A 10028-nucleotide genomic window follows, 5' to 3' on the forward strand; every position below is an offset into this window, starting at 1 on the left:
AATAATACAAGTAAATTATTTTATTTTTGATATTTTCAGGGCTTCCGACAGGATACTCAACAAATTATACCTTGTCCGAGATTATAAATGCTATCATTTTCTTTCTACCCATATAGATTTTCTTTATTTGTACTAAAAAATGATACATGTAAATCATTTTACTTTTGATATTTTCATAGCTTCTGACAGGATACTCAACAAATTATACCCTGCCTGAGATTATAAATGCTATCATTTTCTTAATACCCATATAGGGCATATTGCCACAAATAAGAACAGAACAATTATAAATAATGATAATATTTACACCACATAAGATATCAGCACAGTTCAGGATTCAGTGATCAGGACACCCTTCTATTAGGGACAGTGATTTTGGCCCCGAATGGATAATTTTTGTACAATTTGACCTCTGTAATCAGGACACCTCTCTATCAAGGAGAGCATTTGCCAGTTCCATTTGTGTCCTTCATAGAAAGGTTCTAGTTTGTGTCCAAACAAGGGCCTTGGTTAGAGGTGGCCTTTAGTGTGAGGCTGGATGTGCTCAGAGAGGTGGCAATGACTCAGAAAGGCAGGAGATTTAAGGAGATTTAAGGAGAGATTGTTCCTGATTAAACAGGCTGTACATACAACTACTGAAGTCATCTACAGTCATTTCATCAAAATTAAACATTGATTAAATTCTAATAATAGTCCCACTCTCATGTTCAATCAATCAAATACTGCAAACTACTACAGGGTGAGTCAAGAATGATCCTGGACGTATCAACCTTTTACCTTAGGATACAATTTATTTTGGCTCACCCTGTATGACACTAGACTCACATGGAATGCTGCAAAAACATTGCTAACAAAATTCTATCGATAAACTTTCACCACAGGCCACTGAATCAAGTGTCAGTATAAGGGGTCAAAACATTGTAAAAGGATTCAGGCAGAGGAAGCGGCAAGAAATCCAAAGAGGTCTCGGAGAGACTGATAGGTAGCAAACTTCCACTTCCAAGTTCACCTCACCTTGAACATTTGTAGTGCATTGATGTACAGGGTGGCGAACTTGTGAGGTGATAAAAATTCTGAAGTTTTTTTTACCTTTCTGTCCCTTTTGATAACTCCGTCTTCTTCTACCAAACCCAACATGGACATTTTACAATCTTTTAACCCCTTACTTACCCTTGATTCATTGGGCTGTGCTTTGATATTATCACATCAGTAGCAGTAGACGCTTAGAATTTTCAACTTTCGCCCTTTCGCTAAATGCCAAAACACCCTATTGTTCACAAAACCCTCCCAAAAGAACTATCACAAGTAGCAATCGACCCTTCCAAGGGCTGACGACATCCCATTGTTCACCAACTCTCCCCAGGACACTATCACAGAAGTAGCGGTTGGCGTTCAGAATTGTCCCTTTTTTTCTCTTCTGCTTCTGCACGGGCTTCAGCCTCTTCTTCTTGGTTTCGTAACTCTAGCCGTCTCATGTGGCGGAACGATAACACGGTGAGCAGCTGAAATATCAAAAGGAATTGTGAGAACTTTGATGGCTTAGCGATACAACCAGATTTGTTCTCTTTCATTGTTTCACCTTTCGAAATCAGTAACGACATCTACGAGTATCTTCCACCTTGCCGAGTCATGGCCAGCCACCTCTACGAGCAAAGTCGGCCTCAGACTCTACACAAGGCCCTTCTATGGACCTTACATACAACTTAAAGCACTGCTACTGCCCTGCTAAGCACTCCTAAGGTCCAGGTTTAATCCCTGTGAGAACCGGCCCAGGAGTCTTGGTTCAAGCTTGATCTGATCCACACTTGTTTTCCACAGTTAAGCTGAAGCGATGTGCTTATGCAGATGAGGAGCCTATATACCCCGCTAAATTGTAGTGATGTCATGACACCAAAGACTTTCAAATAGATGTTGTATCTCGGTTTTTGTGTGTAAGAAAAGACGGAGATACTGCAATATCAGTTTGAAAGTAACAACGTCAATGTCAGTGATGAGGCGCTTTGAGATTTAAAGGGTAACTCGTGTCAAATTTCACCATATAATGTTTTAGATGTTTTTGACAAATGACTACATCACTTTCTCATAAATCGGTAAGGTTTTCGAATCGAAATGCACATTTTCTAGAAATTGATGGTTTCCCTCACCGAAAGGCAGTGCACTGAAAATGACTGCATCACACTGCTTTTGACTGAAACCCCCACTGCATATGACTGTCTTAGGCATATCATTTTTTCTTAATGTTTTAAAACCACTGATTTTGACTGAAAGACCACTGCAAAGCACTGCCACTTGCATATCATTATGAACGACGTATTTCAAAAACACTGCCTATGACTGAAAGACCACTGATTTCCACTTCTCCAACTCTGATCGAAACGCGTGGCATTTTCAACATGACTGAAAACCACTGCTTTATGACTGGTGAGATTAAGACTTGATGGCAGTGTAAAGCAGTGGTAATTGCAGTCAAATTCAGTGTTAAATATCACCCATAATGCAACCTGAGACAGGAAGCTAGTAAGTTTGAATTTGATAGTCAAACATTCAAGAAATCATGGTACCTCTTCATATTTCTCGATATTTACCCGAATTTCAACATGAGAAGAGGGGAGTTTTAGTCAGTTTGAATTGGAACACATAAGGAGCCAAATGAATGCAAAAAGGGTAATCTCGACAGACACTGAAGTTGTATTTTCAGCAAATCAAGAAGGCTGTATAGGCCCTATAGCATATAGGTGTTGTAATGCATGCATACACTGCAAGATATCTGCATGTATCTTCATGCATCTACTGTAGGCCCTATAGGTGTTAATTGTAATGTATGCATACACTGCAAATTATCTGCATGGGAGCTCAATACACATCAATCAGTAGATCATTATTCTACAGGCTGCGTGCAGTTACTTTATTTGGAGGTCAATTTGATCTAGCTTCAATCCCTGACATCACTGACAGTAGCTATGTGCCATGTGTCGTTTCAATTGTCTAGTAACCCCATCTGACCACTGTCATTATGACAAAGTTTACACTGACGTAGGTCAAGGACGTGAATTTGTCATCTTTTTACTGTGTCACGTCATCATACAATGGCGATGTCCTCTATTTGTGCAGATGACGTCATCACTGCCATATTGGACGCAAACACACCGTCTAAAATAGGACAGCAAAAGTAACAGTTCGCTAGAAGTTTTTGCTTTTTCGAACAATTTCTTTGGTTGTCATCAGCACAGGGGGGTCACGTCCCCCAAACCTTTCTCGGCATCCGTGCCTGCATGCCATTAAATAAATTATTCATATTAACACTGAAAATGACTGCTGCCTCCAAGAGGTTTTGGAAATGGCAGTCAAAATCAGTGGTGTTTCAGTGTGGATTCAGTGTGCTGCGAAATATTTAAATTAACACTGAACCCCACTGCCAGCCCTGTGCATGATGCATAGTGGGGAGTCATTTTCAGTGTCAAAAGCAGTGGAAATCAGTCAGCCTAAATATTTAAATGAGCACTGCTTTTGACTGCCTTACCACTGATTTTGACTGTCTTACCACTGCTTATGACTCCCTAACCTCTATTTTTGATTGCTGTATATCTGTATGCTTTGGTATTGCGTGACTGAAAAACACTCCCTATGACTGCTTTCCACTGATTTCAACACTGCCATAAAAATGTGAGGTAACACTGCAACCTGACTGAATCCTGACTGATATCACACTGCTTTTCGGTGAGGGTTAATCCTGCCCGGACGGCTCGCTTCGATGCCGTTTTCGTTGATGACGTCACAACATGAACATTTTCGCCGTCGCGGTGGTTTACATTCAGCGATTTTATAATAAATCTAATCAAAAATGGAAAATTTGAGCTTTACATTAGTGATCAACAATTAAAAACGGACGTATTTCCGCAAAGTTGTAAATCATATCCTAGTATCACTTTAAGGAACAATTCAAAAGTTTTCTTTTCTTACCAATGCAACCACCATGCAACCAAGAGTCCCACCCAAACAGAGGAACAAATTGTTGACAAGGGAACCACACCAAAGTGGCCCGGCTATCGTGGCAAGGCCTGTCACGCTGCGTCGCAAACCGTGGCTGAAACCTGAAGATGGAGAAAGTTAGGAATTCTGGTCAAGGTTTCCAAAGTACAAAATTTCATGGCCAAGTCATAGCTAGTCACTGAAACTTGGTATTTGTAGTCCAACTTTGTCAAGCTAATGCTTTATAATCCTTACCCTGTGTTTCCTTACTCGTGACCTTTGAGTACAGTGATATACTACAAGTGAAGATAAAGGGCAGACCAAAACAATCAAGGAACACACCAACGATAAATGGAGCCAAGTTACTCTGGGAGTCTGAAAATAAGAAAATGGGCAATTTTAAAGTCATGAGGGACAACTTTGCCACGGTTTCTAAATGCGGAAACCTACTACACAAACAGGCATTTGGATTATGGAAACATCTCTCATCCCGCCGAAAATTTCTTATCTAAATGTAAGTTGCTCTGAATGTTTATCAAAACAATGGCTGTAACTGACGAGTACGGTTGGAAGTTTGAGAAATGACCTGTTGTGCTTGCAACACATAAAAATGCACAGGCACTCTTATTTCGCCACGTCCTCAAATAGACATGCATGTCAATGTATTTCAAGTTTCTTAAGGTTTCTAAATTTAGTCACGCAGTCTGAATTCGGACAAAGAAAACTTCAAACAAAGACTTGCGGCACAAAACTGAAATGATGGTAATGATGGTGATGATGATGATGATGATGATGATGATGATGACTTACTCGGTTGAGCGTTCGGCATGAACCATAGCAGCCAGGACACAGCTACGACCTCTACGATAAATCCTCCGAGTATGAGAGTACAGTCCGTCAAACACTTACTCAGCCAGCGCACAATCAGGAACACCAAACACACCTGTAACATCCAAAAGAAGGAGGTCAGGGCCAGGGTGTTCAAAGCGAACTTTGTCACTGACAACGCTGGCGTAAAATAACATGTAACTTGGGACACGTGAAACAACTCTATATTCCCCCAATCGGCATACCTCAGCTCCTGCGATCAGGTACATCATACTATTCTCGAGCTCCTTCCAATTGAGGAATCGCTGTGTCAGTGGAGTCACCAATGCCTCTAAACCCGTCTGATTGAACAAGCTCGCAAACACCGCAAACAGGATCACAACTATTTCTTCTCTCATGTATTCTGAAATTAAAGCGATTCAAATTTAATTTGCATATTTTCCAACACCAAGATTTTTTTATCATTTGAAGGAGTATGACATTCGTAATAACTGGTCAAGGAAAATAGAAATGCAGTTATACAAAGTGCTGTAGTGCAGTTAAGCATGCGAATTTGCTGAAACTTAGTATTTGTACACAAGCAAAAGTGTCTATGCATGACCATTGATGGGCCTATGGGTGGATCTATGATGATTACACTGGGATCCCATCATAGATTCTATGATGGCCAATGGTAGATCCACTGATGGCCTGTGGATGTTCAAGAGATCGGAGTTCCGTCATAGGCCCATTGACAGTGGATCTGATAGAAATGAACGTATGCAGCAAAGTTCAAACCCATTTGAGTAACAGTCTTTAGAATTCTGATGTAAATTTTTTGATGGCCCGTCAATGAATTTATAGAATGGTCAGTAGCCTTACCATTAATATATTGACTGCATCTTCCCAATGGTTTTATAGTTTCCACACTATAAGTAGAGATCGCTGTATGCGAATGGCTATGAGGTCGTGACAATGGACTGTCAGTATTTTGTATAAGACCATTAGCACGGTTCGCGTCGCCTGTCGTGTTGACGGTCATATACCGTTCGGCCGTTTCAATCATGTCGTTCGTTTTTGACGCAGATCTACTAAGGTAGTCAGGATGACCGGAATCGGAATCCTCAAAACCGTCACCCACCACTTTTAATACTGGTGGATCTGTCTGTTGGAAAACTTCCCTGCCAACTTTGCAGTCAATCGTCTGAATAGCCCCCGATGAAACATCCCCTTGTTGCATATAATCCGATCCAATTTGCTGCCTGGTTGGCGAATCTAAAAAAGGCGGCGGTAAATTTCTGTCCCGATTTTGTAAATGAGCACCAGATATTGTTAAATTTGAGCGCGAGGAGTCACTATTTTCTCCAGTCGTTGTGACAGATTGTGATGGCGTGGCGCTTTGCCCTGCGATCGTCGAAAGTGAGGAATAGTCGCTGCCTAGGTTAGCGATTGTTGTATCGCTGTTGCTGTATTTTATATGAGTATTGATCTGTTCCTGCTCTTGTAGTTCTTTCAATTCGAAGTAGAGGCATATTACCATTATCTCGTGCAAGCCCCACAACATCGCCATGAAGAGCTGGAATGGGAAAGAATAGACATACAGTAGAACCTCTCTATTAAGGACGCCCTCGAGACAAGTGCTGACGCCTGACAAGTGCTGTCCTTAATCAAGAGGTGTCCTGATTAGAGAGGTATCCTGATTAGAGAGGTATCCTGATTAGAGAGGTCAAACCTGATGAGAGAGGTCAAACCTGGTTTTACAGACTTGGTTTAACGTCTCTTTCAAAAACGAGGCAAACTTTAGCACCAATGCCAACATGATCATGCACTGTAATTTTACTCACCCCGGGAACTGTATAGGCATCAACCACAAAGGATCCAATTTTAAAATCACAATACCGCAGAAAAAGGTTAAAAGCTGGACCTAAAAAGTACAAGAATCAAAATGAGACAAGTGCTTTACGTTTTACACTGATGAAATGGATGTATTGTAATTTGGGCAAGGACCAATTTTGGATGCCTTTTTTTGTTCCCAACACCCATCTGTTGGGAAGATTTCACCTGCACTCCTTAGATCGCTGCATGAAATAATATGAGGTGTATCTGGTACCAAAAAATGCAGAAGGAGTTGCAGCATAAGTAGACATGAAAAGACATTGTATTTATTGCAATACAAGAAAATAATGAGGCTTTTAAGGAGTGTAATTTTTTTACTCATTCTCATAGACAGAAATATGTGTAACACGTATAGTATTGGTATATCAGTGCCTGGGTGTAGACCTCTCGAGATGGTTTAGCCCTCATTATGAATAACATATTAAACTTACCAAAAAGCAGGCCAACTTGCCTACAAAGCATAAGGATAGATAAGACGCCCGTCCTCTCCTCAGGAGTGGTGGCCAGAGAAACCTGAGCGATTATGCTAGCACCAACACCAGTCCCCACACCTGAAAGTATTACGTATAATTTAAAATTTACAATCCCTGATCGGAAATTATGTCGTTTGATCGATTCAACTATAAATCCATTGAACAATGTCACTAATTTCGTCAATTGATGACCATTTTTTGCCTGATAACTGTGCTAAGGCATCATGCATTATAGCACTTCTACTTTCCTGAATCACCAGTAACACCAAACGGCGGACCTTTTTAAAACTTAAAAAAATTCAAATTCTCACCAGCTATTAGTCGACTACCCAAGATGAACCATTTGTTGAAACCCATCCAATACATGACATTCCCTCCGATCTCCCACAGGTTGGCAAAAAGGATGAGGTATTTAGTTTTTCCAGTCTTGTCCGACATCCTGAAACAAAATTGATTGATTTGTCTACATCCCTATTTTAGAGTGTAAAAACAGTGTATTTTTCCTCCAGGCCTACGCTGTTTGATTACTTTGGTGGTCGTTTCGTTTCAATGAAAATGACACAAGCCACTGCCCTGCCGGCACCAGAGAAAACTTTCCGTCTTTAGCAGACTTGCAATAATTAAAACAATTCACATTCCTTGTAATATTCTCATACGACAAACACAGCAGAGGACAGATAGCCTTAATCCAACATGTAGCGATCGAGAAACTGTTCCCACCATTGAACTTGGCATTCACTTCATTTCCCATGACGTCTTTGCTCAATTGCTTTAAGATTTCAAGTTTCAAGTAGCCAAAATGGTGGTGCCTATGGTAACTCGTGTCAAATTTCACCATATGTTTTAGCTGTTTTTGACAAATGACTACGTCACTTTCTCATAAATCGGTAAGGTTTTCGAATCGAAATGCACATTTTCTAGAAATTGATGGTATAATCCCGCCGGGACGATGCCGTTTTCGTTGATGACATCACAACATGAACATTTTCGTCGTCGCGGTGGTTCACATTCAGCGATTTTATAACAAATCTAATCAAAAATGGAAAATTTGAGCTTTACATTTGTGATCAACAATTAAAAACGGACGTATTTCCGCAAAGTTGTTAATCACATCATATTATAACTTTAAGTAAGTAAGTAACTCCAGCATTGATCCTGAGGAATGCACATTGTATGGAACTTGCCTCCCCATGATTGGTCCACTGAAAAGTCCCATGAAGCTGAATGCAGACATGACAATGCCAAGGAAGTATGGCTGGGCATCGAATCGCTCGCTCAGGTACAGCCAGAGTGTTGGCATGATGATGGCTGAAATCACGAGTTTGAAAATTTTACGTGTTACGTACTCTCAGAGAAGTTGAAAATTAAGAAAAAAAACAGAAGTTGGGGATACGTTTATGTACCCTCCAAAAATCATTAAGATTTTTTTACCATTTTATCAAATCATACCTACAATGTAGAATTGTGTATATACCGTTTCCATTTTATCAAAATCACAGACCTACATGCAGAATTGTGTTTACCATTTACGTCATTTGCACGTATCGATAAAAAAATCTTTAATAATTGTCATTTGTGATGAAAATGAACTGGAAAATGCCCGAGCTGGAAGGCCTATGCTGTTGTACACCCTTTACATCAGTCACTGGGAATACCCAGTGAGGAGCTTGACAGTGTGTAGCACTAGCAGTGCCAGTGTAATGCATACAGTGGGGACCTCTTACGTTCTTTTATAATTAACAGTTAACAGAACCACATGGCTATTCCTGATAAAAATGTACCAGTACTCACAACAGACCTTTAGACTGTCTCTGCAATTTAACCTATCAACCTACCATATTCTATTCCTCCAAGTAGGAAGAAAAAGGCTATTGTGATGTAGGTGGCTTGCTTCTTTCTTTTGGCGTTCATTTTGGCATTACAAATATGTGTCTTCGAATGGACGCGCGTCAGTTGAAAAATCTGAATGACACCAACATCTGTATTGATTATTATTACAGTTTTATGAATCAAGACAGAAGGCTTAAGTAAAAGCTTATGTAAAAGCTGATGATGCTCCAGGTACTTGTTACGATGTAATCAAACTGGCACTATATAAATGAGGTAGGCCTACCTAGTATCTAGCATAAATGTTCTAGTACCATGGAGCAACATTCAATCAATAGACCAAAGAAAATTATTTCATGTAGGACTAAGAGAGCCTTTATCAGAATTACGTCACACAGTAGGCTAATAATCATTCGACCAAAGATTAATCACTGTTAGGTGGTTGTGTCATGATCTGATTGATCAGAGGTGCCAATCAGCCAAGGCAAACAGTTTTTACTAGGCCTAGTATTTTTCTTGTAAAATCTTGTCCTTTGATCAGTACTTACTTGCACCAAAATGCAATATCATGCATTATATTTTTATAATATGATATTTTTTATGCTCCAATATTTTTTAGTCCAAATTGCAAGTTCCACAGAGAGTTGAAACATGTAGCAATTGGGAAAATTGATACACCAATAGCCTAAGCCTGGTGTGTGCATGTCATGTAGCATGCAGTGCAATTTGACCAACTTAACTATTGATGTTGCATGGTGCAAACTGGACCGTCACCTTGCATTTTGTTGAAGGCCTATATACTATATAATATAGGCCTATATAATATAGCATAGAAAGTGAGAAACGCGAAGATTCTTCAACAAAACACCCCTTTCAAACCGTCATGTTCCACATTTCCAACCACTGCCATTCCTCAAAACATCAATTTCTTTACAATCATTGGACCTATTAACTGATTATGGAGAGTTAACGCACCAGAGACGAAATATCAGACGTTTTGAGAGTAAAAAAATGCTTCTGCTATCAAATCGCCATATTGTTTACTTCCGTACAGTT

At 39.9% G+C, this 10028-nt stretch overlaps 1 protein-coding gene across 2 annotated transcripts; it reads right to left on the minus strand.

Moving 5' to 3' along the window:
• On the minus strand, nt 1–10021 carry LOC135496678 (uncharacterized). Of its 2 annotated transcripts, XM_064786136.1 has the most exons (12): nt 9948–10021; nt 8981–9107; nt 8330–8453; nt 7457–7584; nt 7104–7223; nt 6621–6700; nt 5659–6352; nt 5043–5200; nt 4780–4912; nt 4225–4344; nt 3961–4091; nt 1–1502 (listed from the first exon to the last, which is right to left on the minus strand). In XM_064786136.1, exons 2-12 carry the CDS (start codon nt 9054–9056, stop codon nt 1371–1373), a joined length of 1896 nt encoding a protein of 631 aa, XP_064642206.1. In that variant the 5' UTR covers nt 9057–9107; nt 9948–10021; the 3' UTR covers nt 1–1370. The 2 variants fall into 2 exon arrangements, with proteins under 2 accessions (XP_064642206.1, XP_064642207.1); XM_064786137.1 differs by lacking the exon at nt 8981–9107 and having other exon boundaries at nt 9948–10012.
• Nucleotides 10022–10028: the final 7 nt, after the last annotated feature.

The sequence above is a fragment of the Lineus longissimus genome, chromosome 12, assembly GCF_910592395.1.
Source record: "Lineus longissimus chromosome 12, tnLinLong1.2, whole genome shotgun sequence".
In the NCBI taxonomy this organism is placed as follows: domain Eukaryota; kingdom Metazoa; phylum Nemertea; class Pilidiophora; order Heteronemertea; family Lineidae; genus Lineus; species Lineus longissimus.